Source organism: Schistocerca americana, chromosome 10, assembly GCF_021461395.2.
Source record: "Schistocerca americana isolate TAMUIC-IGC-003095 chromosome 10, iqSchAmer2.1, whole genome shotgun sequence".
In the NCBI taxonomy this organism is placed as follows: Eukaryota; Metazoa; Arthropoda; class Insecta; order Orthoptera; family Acrididae; genus Schistocerca; species Schistocerca americana.
Window position 1 is genome coordinate 200,866,949 of NC_060128.1, and position 17,104 is coordinate 200,884,052.

The 17,104-nt window shown below is 45.0% G+C and overlaps 1 protein-coding gene across 1 annotated transcript in view; it reads right to left on the bottom strand.

The window, feature by feature from the left end:
* Positions 1 to 247: 247 nt before the first annotated feature.
* Positions 248 to 17,104, bottom strand: part of LOC124552404 (protein disulfide-isomerase A5) — a 131,902-nt gene continuing 115,045 nt past the window's right edge. The window contains exons 9-10 of the mRNA XM_047126668.1: positions 13,095 to 13,296; positions 248 to 7,249 (exon numbers count right to left, since the gene is read on the bottom strand). Of these exons, the coding sequence (XP_046982624.1) occupies positions 6,996 to 7,249; positions 13,095 to 13,296 (456 nt within the window). The 3' untranslated portion in view covers positions 248 to 6,995. The remainder of the gene's footprint in view (positions 7,250 to 13,094; positions 13,297 to 17,104) is intronic.

Genomic DNA, 17,104 nt, shown 5'->3' on the forward strand with positions numbered 1-17,104 from the left:
GTAAGATATTATTCAGTAGAAAAATGCAAAATATGTCAGCAAGCTGATTCATTTACTTCCAAGTTAGGAATTACACGAAGAATATTTCCAGAATGCTACGGGGTCAGACAGAGCCAGTGAAGAAACTGGATGCAAAAAATATTATAAAAGACAACCTGTACTTTAACGGAAATCAGTATCTTTCAGAATCTAGAACACACTCGAGGAAAGCAGAGGGGGTGTCAAGAGAAAATTTGAAAGCTCAAAATCTTTGTTTATTCATTTCTTTTTCCACCAAGTATTTAATAAGACACAAAATCTGGTACACATTTAGAAAATGAGATCCCACCGTGTCGTGGAGGCGCCGCCGTCCCGTCCCTCGGGATGGTCGGGATGGACGGGTCCGAACACCGACCCGTCCGCAATGTGCGGCTATCGGAACTCGTAAAAAACAAAATACAGGTCTGTAAATAGATATATTATTTATCAAAACACACTGACAAGGTTACAGACACCGAACATTGAACAATGACACACAATCTGTGCTTATCAAAGGCTACAGCAATGTAATTTTTGTTTCATTTACATCCACAGTACGAAATAACAGACACACGTGAAGAAGCTGACAGAAAGCTTACTACAAGAATATAAAGTTCTGTCAGTGACAGCACAGACACCTCACACAGACAGCTCACATAAAGTATACGTCAAAAATTACCCTGATTTTGCCATTTAGTTCTTACAATACGTGTACACATATATATGTATGTCAGTAGCACACAATATAAAAACAGTTTAGTTTCATAACATTTTGATAGTTCCTTTTAGAAAAATATATGACAGCTTTAATCTAACTTTATACACACTACTATCAAAATCACATCTTACGTCAAAAATGACGTCAGTCCTCTTAAAACTTTCACACTCTATATTGTACAGGTCAAGTGAGAAGCATTCGGACCGCTTTACAATACGAGGAGACGAGCCGCAGCACGCCAGCCGAACAGAAGAGATTCCGATACTTGTCAGATACTGAATTACGTACGTGACAGAACGTGAGATCGACAAAAGAGCAGTTTGAATCCAGAATTAAACAGTGTAGTTAATACAGTGACATAAGCTAAAATTTTGAAAACGATTAGAGGGAGAATTCAAACTACAACAACCTGCCGAGTTTTGCATATAAACTCTATGGTGCTGCTACAAATGATACAGCAACACAATTATTTTTAGAAGTTACTTACAAATTGAGCGAATGTGGCTGCTACAGTTTTGTTTATGTCATAATAATCAGTGAAACAGAGGGGGACAAATCAGGCAGGTTAGCAAAACTCAACATCTGCAACTGGCACATGACTAGCTGAAGCAAAGGTCATTCTAGTGGTTCACGTGAGCACAGAGTGTCTGCCTACCGCACAAACACAGTTAACTAATACGATTGTTCACATAAGAATCAATTAACCATTTGCTAAATAGTTACATAAATAATCTAGGTTTGGGAATTTTGCATAATTTTACGTAATGCTGCAGCAAATTTTTGGATCTATTTGTCTGAGCTTACCGAGAACAAACTATTTCCTTATTCAAAAATTAGTTATAACCATACAGACATTTAAATCCGTGCAGCACACTTAAAAAATATTTAAAACGAACGAGATTTGTAGGAACTGTAATGGCCATTCAACCTGTACAGTTTCTGAGCATCGATGTCGTATTAAAATTCCCGATTCAGAAAAATCGACTGTTGCCGAACACAGTGTTACAAATATGTTCGATTTGATATAAAATATCTTCTACACTTATCAGACTGGTGGCCGACATCGGGAATAACTCGGACATCGTCTGTAATCTTACTTTTGCACGGAACGGGCTTTCAGTGTCGGCAGACTACAGAGAAATTTGCCGGGTCGGTGACGTTCCGACAGGAGCGACCGGGAACGCAGGCACTTACACGTCTCGCAGTGTGTTGACAGTCGGTGACGACTGAAACTGCCACCTAAAGGTGAGCTGTTATTCTAGTTCTACACAACAAGAATACTGAGAGTATCTTATACGAGTCAGATTTGTACTAAATGTCACATAAATTTGTGTAGCAATAAATGAATATCGTACGGGGTTTTTATATTGCTTAGTGTATATCATGTTGTGTTCCACTTCAGAAAAGACAACCACGAAGCAGTCGCTCGGTGTTTTGCACGCTACAGTATTTACTGACAGACATTGTCTGATACAGGATTTATATGAAGACACATTAGCTCCAATGGAAAATGGAGGGGGAGGGGCGTACTGTTATGCTGAGGAAACTGAAGGAGGAAGGTACAGCTGTGCCATCAATTTAAAGCTCATTAGAGATGGGACACCGACATTTATTACCTGTGTCAAAAAACACCTCACCTCAGCATTCGTGAAACTCGAGACAGAGAAATGACTCACAACCTCAAGCAGCACACCCACTTTTCCCAAGTACAAAGCAGATTGCTCAGTCACCACGCACTCTCGTTCTGCTTTCAGAATTTCACATTAATGACTGTATTTCAGTCCGTACCAGGTCTGTCTCGTCGGAATCGACACGCTCTTTCTCCAGAGGAACGGCACGTACTGAGGTCAAATACTCTGACCTGGCATCAGTCTGATTTGTAACTGTGGACGAAGCCCGACCGACAGGCATTACGTGCACTAAGCAAAAATAATAGTGCATCGAGAATGGTTAGCTTCTAGCCAAAATCTAGATCTGCACAATCAAATTTAAAAAGGACGACTGATAGTTGCAATCTACAATTTACAAGTCAATATAACAGTCGTCGAGTGCGACAGCTTTCCGAATGGAAGGTAACCTGATCATTTGTAATAGTATTCATATTTAGTCTCAGTTTCCTAAACAGCCCTTACGGGTCGTTTATTATGCTATCACTCAATAATTTCACAATACCTATTTTCTTTCCAAAAGTGCCCTGCATTCACAAATATTTTTTTGAAAGAAATTTCCACTATTTGGCTGTAAATTACTATTAATTTATTTCACACATCACGATTTCAGCTTTATAGCCGTGCTAGAGGGGAAGCTGAAATGTCGCAAAATGTCCGAGACACCTAAATGACACGTCACCATCGAAACAGCTTATCTCTGGCCACACAGTCGCGTCATCGTATTACGGGATACGAGCGATGCGACCGGTTTATAAGACCGAGTTGGACATTTTGTGACGTTTAAACTTACACTCGAGAAAGGCTATAAGGCCAAAATCGTGATTATGTGAAATAAATTAATAGTAATTTACAATCAAATAGCAGAAGTTTCTTTCAAAACGTTCTACGTGACTGTGGTCCCTTATAATGGAAAAACTTAAAAATATAGTCCCTAATTACATTCACAACACTCAGTCTCACCTCTGACACTGTTTTTATTTCCTGACAGTGTTTCCACTGCCACGATCAATGCCAAACACGACACGAGCACTTAGCTCCTTACCCATTATCACATCGAAGTAACTTCGACATTAGAGGCTCGAAAGTAAATTTGAGAAATAACTTGAAGCTCTACAAAAAATGAAAGATATCCGGTAACTGTGCGAAAATACGGCCTACACAGGGATAAAAGATCATCGTCATAAACTAAGGGACACCAGAGTTCACACAGAAAGATACCGGTGTTCGTTTTTTCCGTGTGCTATTCGAGATTGGAATAATAGAGAATTATCTCGATGAACCCTCTGCCGGGCACTCGAGTGCGATTAGCAGAGTGTCCGTGTCGATGTAGATTGTGGAAGTACAAATTTAACTATTAAAATAACTCAAAAGATTATAAATAACTTTTTGTGCATTTCCAAAGCAGGTGCAGTGTGCTTACACAATTTTAGACATATTCAAATAACGAATGAAAATGCAGCTGAAGAACATCTTTCACACTCGTGAAAGATCCCGTAAGTTATCTGAATACTCATTACATTCAGATTTTAGGCACATTCAAGTGATATGCTGCAAACTTCTCTTAAATACTGAGAAATATTTGACTGACAAAAAGATATGAAAACATTCCATTTTCATACTAAATTTATGTACTTATGTATGCAACCTTGAAAATTACGTCCTCTCCCCAGAAACAATGAAAAACTGTTCCAAGAGAAAGCTCGGCAACAATATATACGTAGCAAACTCCTCGTGTAGGCCTACATATAAATTATGCAAACTTGCAGTGTTTCACTACAACAACAGAAGCGAGTATAACAAATACAATAATGCACGTGCTAATTAATACTCAGATGCTTATCCTTTAGCACAGAGTGAATAATAATGTAATTAATCAGCAATACAGAAAAGGTAGCACCAACGTTCTACTAAAAAGTAAAATGTAAATTACACAGCAAAACAATACTCTTAACACATACAGCACTGTTAATGTCACTGCTGACTGCAGATCCACTCTCAGCTTATACAGAGCACACAAAACAACTTCTGATATTTCATTTGAACAACGTACACACTTCCTATAGCACAATTTTGTTATGTGCGTAGGGGAAAGGCAGGACATAGGTATCCTATCTTATGTGGAAGATTCTGCCTGGTCGACACTTGCTAATTTAAAATGCTGTGCCTTTACAGGAAGAAAACGTGATGCGTATATTTTCTACTGAACTGCATTCTGTAAATATATAATACAGCAGTTAATAAACAAGAAGCCAGAATGCCCATAAAATGCTCAATAACTTTGTGGGTTCGCAGAGAGATTGTCACAGGCTTAGAGACATTGTGTGTCCCCATAGTGCCCGACATCTAATATGTGACTATCTCTAACCACAAGTGTAATATAATCCGAAGTCGAATATCTCGAGGAACCCATAATTCTTCACGGTTAGCACTGAAAATGACGTTCTTTACTGGTCGAGTGTAAAGGCAAGCATTTTGCAATCCACTTGGTGCTCTACAGATTACTACTTCTGGCTGAACACAGATTTCTCTCAAAGAAGACATACTATTTTAGTGAAAATACTTTTTTTCAGTACATTTGGAAAACAAGAACCGTATTCAGAAATATAAAAATTGTAAAGTTAGGTGAGTTATGAAAGACCGACACTTTTTGATTTCTGGAACAAACATTCACAGTAGTGCATGCAGTAAGAAAATAATAGAATTCATTATAGAAGTTGAGAGAAGTACAAAACAGCTCATAAAGTAACTTAGCAATTCTGATACGAATGGCGTTTGCAAATAACTGTCCAACCAAAGTTTTTCACACTGGCCAGATGACTAAGCTATTATTTGTAACAATATAATGAAAAAGATAGCGCTCAGTGGAGTCAGCGGTGTTCCCCACGTTCTCGTACGGCTGCGAGACGTGGAGTGCGGAGGCTAGAACGAGGTGCCACGAGATGTGGTGTCGGAGAAAGACGTTACGAATACCGCAGACAGAAAGGAAAACTGATGCTTTCACTACAGAAGAACTTAGCATCACAAGAAACGTATCTTCCTGTGCCAGTTAAAGCTACTTCATGCTCCTTGGACACATTTTAGGAAGAAAGCGAATAATTTTTAAAGACCATATAGCAAGGCAATATTGAAGGTAGAATACCACAAAGAAGAATAACAAGTGAAGAAGACGTCTAGTCGAAGATACAGTTACACGAGAAATAAGGTCGTGACATTCTGCATTAAGTAAACCGGCTGCTGATGACAGCCACTGCCACCGCCAGGTGGATTTACATCAATCAGATGTGGACGATTTGTATGTGCAAATTTTGAGTTATCTGTGGCCCCATCTTTAATCGGTGACAGGCTGTTTTTCCAGTCGTATTCACACGGCGTGCACTTCCTATGAAAATCTCTATAAATAGGTCATCCGTCTCGAGCTGACTGCAACCTAATTAAAAAGAATTACTTCAGATGCATTTTGCTATTATTTATAAAGCATCTTCCATTGTTATTGGTGTTTCTTTAAACATTCTGCTCCTACCCTCCTTGCAAGCAGCGGTTGGTGTCGAAAGACTTCATTTCACATTTGCACTTGGCAGTTTTTGCCATTCTACAATATTTCCTGTGCTGCATTATTTACATTTCACCGCCACATCGGCAGTGCGGAATGAGAAGCAGTTTACGAAAGTGAAGTGTAAATAAGGTAGTGCAGAAAATACAGCAGAATGCCAAAAACTTCTTAGTGCAGATGCGAAATGAAGGCTTTCGACACCAACCGCTGCTAGCAAGGAGGGAAGGAACACAATTATTGAAGAAACACCAATAACAGTGGAAGATGCATTATAAATGAAAGCAAATCGTGTCTGGTGTAATTCTTTTTAATTAGGTTGCAGTCAACTCGAGACAGATAACCTATATGACAGGTTTTAACAGCTGCTGCAGAAGATGGCCACGCAAACAGACGTATTCTATAAATATACTTTATAGAAAGAGTATCTAGTGTAAATACAACTGGAAAAGAAGCCTTTCACGACAGGAAGATGATGTTTCAGATTGCATAAAAGCTAAACGTACAAATTGTCCGTTCTTCACTAACTGAAACAGGTCCACCAGATGACAGCTGTGTAATCCTCAGAAAGGCGCAATGGGAGAATAATAAATGTACACGGTATCAATAACTTGTGCTTGCAATTCAAACATAAAAATAATAAATTGTCAGATCTACTACAGTGAGAAGGACGGTGATACTTTGTGGCAGTAGGAAATCCTAAGAGTGAGACATTCAGTATCTACAACCACATCGACAAGGGCAGACAGAAGTGGGAGAATGTTACAGATAATACAGAGTGCAACTGTTAAAAATCCCGTCACCTAAAATTGAGAAACAAAAGCTCACTCTTCACACTCCGACCCGACAAAATTGGCAGAGTAGAGAGCTCCGTACCTGAGGAACAGTCCCATTATACCTAAGTGAGACTACCGTTACAGATCGATTTGTGCAAATAAATTAGTGACGACGCCAATAAATACACCTCCGACAGACAGACGTCGGCACCGCGCGAGAGGAATCTCTGCGGAGCTCGGGTCTTTCCTCTCCCTTCTCCTTCGGCTCAGAGCTCGTCACGTACGGCGGTCCTCAAGAACGACACGAACCCGTCCGCTGTTCTAGCACCCCGGTAGTCCCCGATTACGGAACCCGAGCGGAAGAGCTTCAGCGTAGGGAATCCCGGGACGTCGAAGCGGCCGCGCACAGTCGCCGCCGCCGAGGCGTCGATCGCCGCCACCGCCGCGCCCAGCTTCTCGTCGTGCGCGCGCTTTGCCGCCAGCGCGTAGTCCGCCTTCATGCTGCGACAGTGCCCGCACCCTGCGGGAAGGAGAAAGTTGCGGTCAGAGACACCCGGCAGCTAAACCTCCAGTCTCACCGAGGTACAGGTGACACCTGACGCGTAAAAATGACCTGAGGGCGACGGAAGCAGAGTGTGCGTCCACTGGACCGGGTTCGAGACACGGAACGACGGAAGATAACGGTGACTGCCATTTTATGCGAATTTGTGACTCGGCCGCAGTAACCGGCCACAGTTCAGATTTAATCACTACCTTAAAATTCATTGTCAGATGCCACTCACAAAATTGCACGATAAATTGAACTGGGAGAAGCATTCTAAAGGACTATTCGTGCACATAAATAAATCTTTATTTGCAGTTCTGATATTCTGAGATGCAAATAAAACAGCTAGCACACTTCACTTACTTTCAGTCCGTAATACCATTCTCGGCAGTGCATCATTAAAAAAAGCTGAAGTTTTCAGACTAAAAGCACGTAATACGAATCATTTGTGTTGTTTGGCTCTTCAATCCAGGACCTGGCTCATTTGAAGGCTGTGCTCGAGCACAGTGGGGACTACGAGAAGCAGATTTGTCAGGCTACAGAGTTTGGGCTGTTCCCCAACTAGTCTCGCATCAAAACACGACGTTCTCCAATCTTCGAGGGCGATACACCGTCGACACCGGTGTCGTAATAGTGGCGGCGCCACCGAACTAGTCTCGGCAGTGGGAGCTGCGGAGGGCGACGTACGCGTCCCGTACGCCACGTAGGCCTACAGGGGTGACAGCTCGCAGTTTGTTTTCGGTGGGACTCGGCCACGGCAGCATTCTCGTGATGCAGGCGACCGGACATATCGCCGAATGTCAATTTTAGCATCCGGCAGTAAACCCGAGGAGACCGACAAAAATTAGTACGCGAGGAAGGCCCGAGCAGTCAAAACTCGGGGAACCCTCGGTGGTCGTGTCGTATATTGACGACCTGGCAGACGGTACTAATAGGCAAGGACTTCAGAAAGTAAGTCACAAGCTCGGACCACTGCGCGACAAGCGTGGTGCACTGTCAGGAGGTAGTACTAGTTCTGAGTTTCCTGCAGACACGGTTGTGACGTAGTGTGGGTAACAAGTGCGTCACAGCAGGAGGGCGGAATGGCACAGCTATTGAAAATGTGCTCCAGAGTTGAAGTATGCGGGACAGTACAATTATCGAGTGCAACTCGTCTAAATTGCACGCAGATTCACTGTGAAATCCTGGCAGCGTATCAACCGAATGCAATTTTGCATCCAGAAGTAGTGCGACGGTGCCACTAATTTGACAGAGGTCGCGCAGATGGGGGCCGATGCCAGTCCGGAAGGGAGGCCGTCGACGTCGACTGCAGTGTTTGTCGGTTGAGAGCGATCGGCACGCATTTGTATGCAAATACGGGAAAGCTGCACCTAGTCACTAGAGCATTTTGCATCGGTATTGCCAGTTGCACGATACCAGTTGTCTGTGAAAAAGGAAAAGAATGGAGTGACCGCCATCTCAGAGGAAATTACGAAGTGCTCGCACGGCCCACAAAAATCGACAATACGTACAAACTGTAAACGGGGCATTCTGCAGAAAACACTTTGAAATGTTTTGCGGGGGCATTTGCATTTCGAACCCTACAGTTTGCAACTGCTACAACAATACTTAAGTCCAGAGGATTACGCTTGCTGACTGCAGTTTTGTACCCGAATGCGGCAAGTTACATAAGACGATAACAACTACGTAGGGACGACGATATTCAGTGGCGAGCTGTCTCTGTACGTGTCGGGAAGTGTGAACCGTTACCGTGTGAGACTGTGAAATACAAAGTGAATCTCTTCTGCGCAATATCTGAGACAAAAGTGTACAGCCTATTTTTCTTCGCCAAAGCAGGCAGTGACAGGTTCCGTGTACACGACACGACAATGTTGCAGTTGTGGTCGTCACCACAACTGACTGCCGGTTCCTCAATTTTCATCTTTCAACAGAATGGGGCTCCATCTCACTGGAGCACACCCGTCTAAGCCTTTCTCGACAGAGAACTGCCACACCGCCAGACCGGACGTGCCAGTTCCTCCGTCGCCACGGCCACGGAGGTCGCCAGCTCTCGTGCCGCGCGATTTCTTCCCGTGGGGTTACGTCAGTGAAAAAGTTCACGTAGCCCCCGACACCGACAACGCTGCGAGAACTGCAGAGGTGTGTCACTGCCGCTGTGACAGACACCGACAGAGTCGTGCTACCGAATGTACAGACGGTACCGGATTACCGATCGGACGTGTACCAGGTGACGGGGGTCACAGGCACTGAACATTTGTAGAATGCAGCAGAGCCTCCGTTTCTGTATCTGTCATTTCACGTACCACCTGTCTTTGTACGTCACACACTTGCAAATAAACAGTGCTTTTCAACTCGGTGAATCGTTCACGCTAACCCTGGATAAAAAGAAGGGCAGCAAGAATGGCCAGAAGTTTGTTGGAACCGTGGGAGAACATCACAGAAATGTCGAAAGTGGCACACACTCAGAGGGAGACACTCCAGTACCTGTATTAAATGCAGAATCTCGAGATATTCTTCCGCCTCACACACATCGCTCCCATAGGGACTCAGAAGACGAGATCAGACTAACTACAGCATGCACAAAGGTGCTTGACTGGTCATTCTTTCCATATTTGGTATCTGGTTGGGGGGAGGAAGAACCACTAATGTGGTGCATATCCCCTGCCATGTACTTCACACTGGTTTTCAGAGTGCAGTTGTACCTGGAGATTCAGATGTATGAAGGGCAAATTTTTGTTGCTTTATTACAATCGCTAGTTCAGCTACAGAAGACACTAATACTTAGTGAAAAGGCCACTTAAATAATATTTATTTATTTATTTATTTATTCCATGTGATCTGATGGTACACAGTGTGTCGCAGATGTCGGAAAATATCATTTAACATTGTTAACACATATTAACATAGGCCTATAGTATCCTAATGTATTATATTGCTCAATGTTTTCAATTTAACACAAACTGCAAGATTACTGTTCTAAGTATTCATTTACAGAGTAAAAACAATGACACAACAAATATGACTTCACAGCTTTGCTAAATTTTATGTTGTCTTCGATGGACTTAATACTAGTGGGAAGATTGTTGAACAGTTGGAGGCCCGTGTGGAAAGCTCCCTTTTTACACAGTTGAGTGTTTGTACGTATAATGTGCAGGTTTGCGTTTTTCCTGGTGTTGTGTTCATGTATTTCATTATTTTTTATGACTCTGGGGTCAGTTGGCACTATGTTGTTTCTGAAAAATTTTAGAGTCTCAAGAATGTAGAGGCAAGGCAGTGTAAGGATTTCCAACTGTCTGGAGATGTGTTTGCAGGAGTCTCTGGGTTTGCTCCCAGCAATAATCCTCATTGCTCTCTTCTGGATTCTGAATGTGCTCAGAGCAGTTGGAGAATTTCCCCAGAATATTACACCATATTTTAGGTGGGCTTGTATGTAAGCGTAGTATGCACTGGTTAATGTTTTCAGGCTAGTACATGTTTTCAGACACTCAATGTATAACAGCCGGTGCAAATCCTGGCATTTACCTTTCCTGTACATGTATTCCATTTCAGGTTATCTCGAACCCACAGACCCAGGAACTTGAAAACAGTGTCGGTATGTATTGACTGGTTATTTACAGTGACGAATGGCTGAGAGGAATTTGCATTTTGTGTTGTGTGGAAGTTCGTGGAAGCTGTCTTTTTGGTGTTGATTGTTAATCTGTTGATTTTTGCCCAGTTGCTAAGTTGTTCAGTGGCCAAGTTCACAGCTTTTTGCACATCCTCTGTATTCTCCCCTTTGAGGAGTACAGTTGTGTTATCAGCAAATAATATTGTTTTGTGTGCTTCAACATTCAGGCTCAAGTCATTAATATACAGGAGGAAAAGTTGAGGTCCCAATACTGAGCCCTGTGGTACACCTTGCTTAACAGTTTTATTACTTGATAGTATTTCGGTTATTGAGTTGCTTTGTCTATTAGTGTATTTCATGCTGACACTCTGCATCCGACTGGTTAGGAATGTAGCAATCCAGTTGTTTGCAATTCCTCTGATACCATAGTGTTCTAATTTCTCCAGTAATATTTTGTGGTCAACAGTGTCAAAAGCCTTTGACAGATCCAGAAATATGCCTGTTATGGGTTGTTTTCCATCTAACAGCTCTAATAGCATATTTACGCAATCATATACTGCAGTTTCAGCAGATTTGTTGCTTCTGAACCCATGTTGAGCTAAACTTAGTAAATCTTCCCCCCCCCCCCCCCCCTCCCCCCCCCCCCCCCTCAATGAAGTCCATCATTTTTTTTGTACATTATTTTTTGAAAAACTTTAGAAAAGCAGGATGAGATTGAGATAGGCCTGTAGTTATTCATATCTTTATTATCATCTTTTTTGAAGACAGGAATTACTTTAGAAAGTTTCAGAGCTTCAGGGAAGATACCTGCCTGGAAAGAACAGTCACAGAGGTGAGTTAATGGTTCAGCAATTGCGTGTTCACAATTTTTTATTACAGCTGCTGGGAGACCATCAATTCCAGCTGAATATGAATTTTTTAACACTCTGAGGGCTTTTGCAACAACAAGTTTACGAGTTAGAAAGTGCTTTTTGTTTGGAGTATAGCCTTGTACGGACACCTAAGCGGACTGTAAACAGTACTGAGAGAATGGAATAGAAGTTTCTGAAAATGGTGCTGCAGAAGGATGCTGGAGATAAGACAGACTGATCAGATAATTAAGGACAAGTTACTGATCTGAGTTAAGGGGAAAAGAGATTTATGACACTATCTGTCTAAAAGAAGGGATCAGTGGTAGGATACACCCGGGGGCATCGAGGAGTCAAAAATATGGGTGTGCGGGTGGGGATCGAGGCCCGATTAGGTCAGATGTACATTTTGTTCCACTCGATCCACAGTGAGGAGATCCTCCGGTGTGTGGAACACGTCGGAAAACAACGTGTGTTGTCGAATAGTGGACATCTTTCTAAACAGAAGTAAATGACTTTCTAACTCTTCCTGAAAGTTGTTTTCATTTCTAATAACGATTCCACGGACTGTGCTGACGGTTTACAAAAAGATATATTTTTAATGCCAAATTTCATTAAGGAATAAATATATTCAGAAGCAGTAGTTAGTACCCCCAGTCCCTTACACAGCCCTCTGCAGGATGTTCTCGAGTTCACACCACAAATAATTCGTACTGGGGCTCAGATAAGTTTAGCTCGGCTCGACGAGTTTTCTAAGAAAATAATCCTGTACGACACTGTGGAATAAAGCAAGCACAGTACACTGGGATTTTTATTTTTATATCACCTACATGTGACAACATTTGCATAGCACTCAGAGATTTGTTTAGGCACTTCAGCAGGTTCTCACTTCTGCCATAGTAGTAGTTCGTGAAATTGAGAGGAAAAACACAGTCCACCTGTGGTACACTCCTCCCAGTTAAATTTATTATTGAGCTGTAATCCCAAGAATGTTACGCTGTCAGCTTCTTCTATACACTCGTCGTCACAATTTAGGCACCTGTCGGCAGCAAACCTTTAACCAGTTCTGAACTACATATAGTATATTTTTTCAAGGTTTAGCAACAGAAAATTGGCTACAAACCATTTACTAATGTCCACAAAAATTTTGTCAGTTGACTTTTCTGAGGCTGTATTCAATTTACTAATATGCCGATTACAGTTAGCAGGTTGCTCACGAGTCGGACTAGCACACAGAACTGCATCAAATGAGTCTCTGGCCCGATAACAGCAACAGTGATAGGAAACGAAGGAAGAGGGAGGGGTGCTAGGAGGAGGAGGAGGAGTAAGCACCCGAGCTTCAGCGTACAGAGCCTTTGGTACTCACACGGGGCGTAGAAGAGCACGAGCGTGGGCGCAGGCGAGGCGACGGCAGCGTCGAAGTCCGCCTCGGTCAGCAGCCTGACGCGGTCGCCGCCCGGCAGTGCGGCCCACCCCTCCGCCTCCGCTCTCGCAGAAGTGCCGGCGTCCGCCGGAGAGTCTGCGCCGGCGCCCAGGGGGTCGCGCATGAACCGCACGAAGTGCTCCTCCTGCAACGAGGGCCTCACCGGTTAAAACCTGCTGCGTACCGAGGGAGGTGGGAGAAGGGACCGAACTACAAGATCGTCGGGCCCTCGTTCCTAATAAAACAGTGCCACAAGTGTGAGAATAAAACGGACGAAACATACAACACAAATCTGAAAGAAAGGAAAAGCCGCAAGAAGAACGAAGGGAAGGCAACGGACACTGAAAGTAACAACTGAGGACAAGAAAACAACAGAGAGACGCTACAAACAGAAGAGAGTAAAACGTGGAAGCAGATTACAGTGGCTGGCCAACCACGAGAATAAAAAGGGAAAGCCAACCACTCTGCAACACATGAAAACCTCTATCCTAAAAGCACTAGCGTGGAGGACACAGAGGGACAAAGGACGTGTGTTAAAACGTAGATAAAAGTATAATACTCACTCTCACGGATAAAACGTAAAACTAAAGCTGCCGTGGAGGCACTGTCACCCGACACCGAAGGCAGGGTGCCGGGAAAGTTAAAAGTCTGCCGCAGAGGGGCTAAAAGTCGGCAGCCCGGCAAGAGGTGGACGACTGCCATTTGGGAGGCACAGCGACACTGACGTGGGTCCTCACAATGGCGTGTGTAACCACGTGTTAGCCACATACGGCCAATGCAGAGCCGGCAGAGGACAACAGATTCCCTGCGAGAGGCCTACACGGAGGACTTCCACACATTCGTAGTCTCCTTAATGACACGTAGTTTGTTGTGGGTGCTGTTAAGCCATTCGTCTCCCAAAGCCAGAAAACCCTGCGGTGTAAGACAGAACGCAGCCCAGCTTCGGAGATGCCTATCTCCAGAAGCAGTTTCTGCGTCACTTGTTTGGCCAGCCTGTCTGCACGTTCATTGCCGGGGAATCCGACGTATCCTGGGGTCCACACAAACACCACAAAACGGCAGGACTGTTCCAGGGCATAGACGGACTCCCGAATGGACGCTACCAGAGGGTGGTGAGGGTAGCACTGGTCGAAACCTCGTACACTGCTCAATGAGTCGGTACACAAGAGAAATGACTCGCCAGGGCACGACCGGATGTACTTGTGAGCACGAGATATGGCCGCCAGCTCCGCAGTGAAAACACTGCAGCCAACTGGCGAGGTGTGCTGCTCAATATGTCCTCCACCGACATATGCGAAGCCTACGTGACCGTCAGCCATCGAGCCGTCGGTGTAAACCACTTCAGAGCCCCGGAACACGTCAAGAATTGAGAGGAAGTGACAGCAGAGAGTGGCGGGGTTAACGGAGTCCTTAGGGCCGTGCAAAAGGTCCAGACAAAGCTGTGGCTGAGGTGTACACAACGGGGGCTAACGTCAACGGACCCCAAGTACAAGTGGTAAAGGGAAGGACTCCAGTTCGGAGAGAAGGGACCGCACGCGATCCGCAATCGTAAGCCCCAATCTGGGCCACAATGCGGGAGATGGAGCGCCGCAGGCAGGAGAAGGAGACGGTAATTCGGATGCTCAGGGTAAGTATGAATGTGTGCTGTGTAACTGGCGAGCAACCCCAATTGGTGTTGCTGAGGCAACGGAGGGCATTGAGATGCTGCCAGCACTTCCGCTTAAGCTGACGAAGATGAGGGAGCCAAGTCAATGGGGTGTCGAAAACCAGTCCTAAGAATTGATATGTCTCCACTACAGTGAGCGGATTGTCATTAAGGTAACGTGCAGGTTCCGGACGAACGTACGATGCCGACAGAAGTGCACGACACACCACTTTGCGGCCGAAAATTGGAATCCGTGGGCTAGAGCCCACGACTGCGCCTTGTGGATGGCTCCCTGGTGGCGCTGCTCAGCAACAACAGCACTGGAGCAGCAGTACGAATTGCACAAGTCGTCTGCATACAGAGAAGGTGAGACGGAGGGCCCGACAGCTGCTGCTGCTGCTGCTAGACCACTAATGGCCACTAAAAATAGAGACACACTCAATACAGAGCCCTGCGGGACTCCATTCTGCTGGATACGGATGGAACTATGGGAGTCACCAACCTAGACACAGAAAGTGCGGAACGACACAAAGTTTCGGATAAAAATCGGGAGAGGTCCCCGGAGACCCCACTCGTACAATGTGGCAACGATATGATGTCGCCAAGTCGTGCCGTACGCTTTACCCAAGTCAAAAAAGACGGCAACCAGGTGTTACCATCTGGAAAAGGCTGTTCGGATGGCAGACACAATGGACACAAGATTACCAGTGGTAGAGTGACCCTTGCGGAAGTCGCCCTGATGTGGAGCCAGCATGCCACACGACTCCAGGGCCCAACCCAGCCGCCGACATACCATAGTTCCAGCAGCTTACAAAGAACATTGGTGAGGCTGATGGGCCGATAGCTATCCACATCGAACACGTTTTTACCGGGTTTGAGAACGGGAATGATGGTGCTCTCCCGTCATTGCAAGGGAAAGGTGCCTTCGCACCAGATCCAGTTGAAGATGACGAGAAGAAGTCGTTTGTAGTCAGATGAGAGATGTTTAATGATCTGGCTGTGGATGCGATCGGGCCCAGGAGCTGTGCAAGGGCACTGTGCAAGGGCACTGTGCAAGGGCACTGTGCAAGGGCACTGTGCAAGGGCACTGTGCAAGGGCACTGAGGAGCTCCCACTCTGTAAACGGGACATTATAGGATTCACAGCAGCGTGTAGGGAACGAGATGACGTTTCCTTCCAGCTGCCATTTGAGTGTGCGAAAGGCTGCGGGGGTAATTCTCCGATGCAGAGGCTCGAGTAAACTGCTTGGCAATTGAGTTTGCTTCGGTACATAACTCGTCATTTATGGTAACACCGGGGACAGCTGCTGGGGCCTGGTACCCGAAAAGACGTTTGATCTTTGTCCAGACTTGGGAAAGTGACGTGTGGCACCCAATGGTGGAGACGTATCTCTCCCAACACTCCTCCTTCCGTCGTTTGATAAGGTAGCGACCGCTGGCACGGAGCCGTTTAAAGGCTACAAGGTGCTCCAGGGAAGGGCACCACTTATGCCACTGTAGAGCTCGCCGACACTCCGTGATTGCTTCAGTGACTTCCGGCGATCACCGAGGGACTGCCTTACACCTCGGGCACCCTAAAGAGTGAAGGATCGCTTTTTCTGCTGCAGAAACAATTGTGCTAGTCAGTTGCTCAACCGTCACATCGATGTTACCGTGTGCGGGAGATTCAGCGGTGACAGGAGAGGTGAAAGTTCCCCAGGTCGCCTCGTTCAAAGCCCATCTGGGCACGCGTCTGTGCACCTAACGCCGGAGCAGTGACAGGAAGATGGGGAAGTGGTCACTACCACACATGTTGTCATGTGCTCTCGAGTGGATAGATGGGAGAAGTCCTGGGCTGCAAATTAATAAATCACATTTAAGAGGCAGAGGTCGAATTGCGACCGTAAAGTTTCGACGTCTCTGCCTCGGCCAGTAAGAACTCTGCCACCCCACAAGGCGTTGTGAGTGTTAAAATATCCCAAAAATAGGGAAGGTTTAGGGAGTTAATCAGTGCAACCAGGGGTACTGCACCATCTGGAGGAAGATATACATTGCAGACAGTTATTTCCTACGTCGTCCTTATTCTGACAGCCACAGCCACAGCCTCAAGAAGGGTTTGAAGGGGCACACGTTCACTACAAACCGAGTTTAGGACATAAACGCGAACTCCACCCGACACTCTATTATAGTCGCTACGGTTCCTGTAATATCCCTTATAGCTGTGGAGGGCAGGGGTCTGCATTGCTGGGAACCAGGTTTCCTGGAGGGCAATGCAGGTAGCAGGTGTAAAGCTTACGCTTGCCATAGCTCGGCTGGGTGGTGGAAAAAAC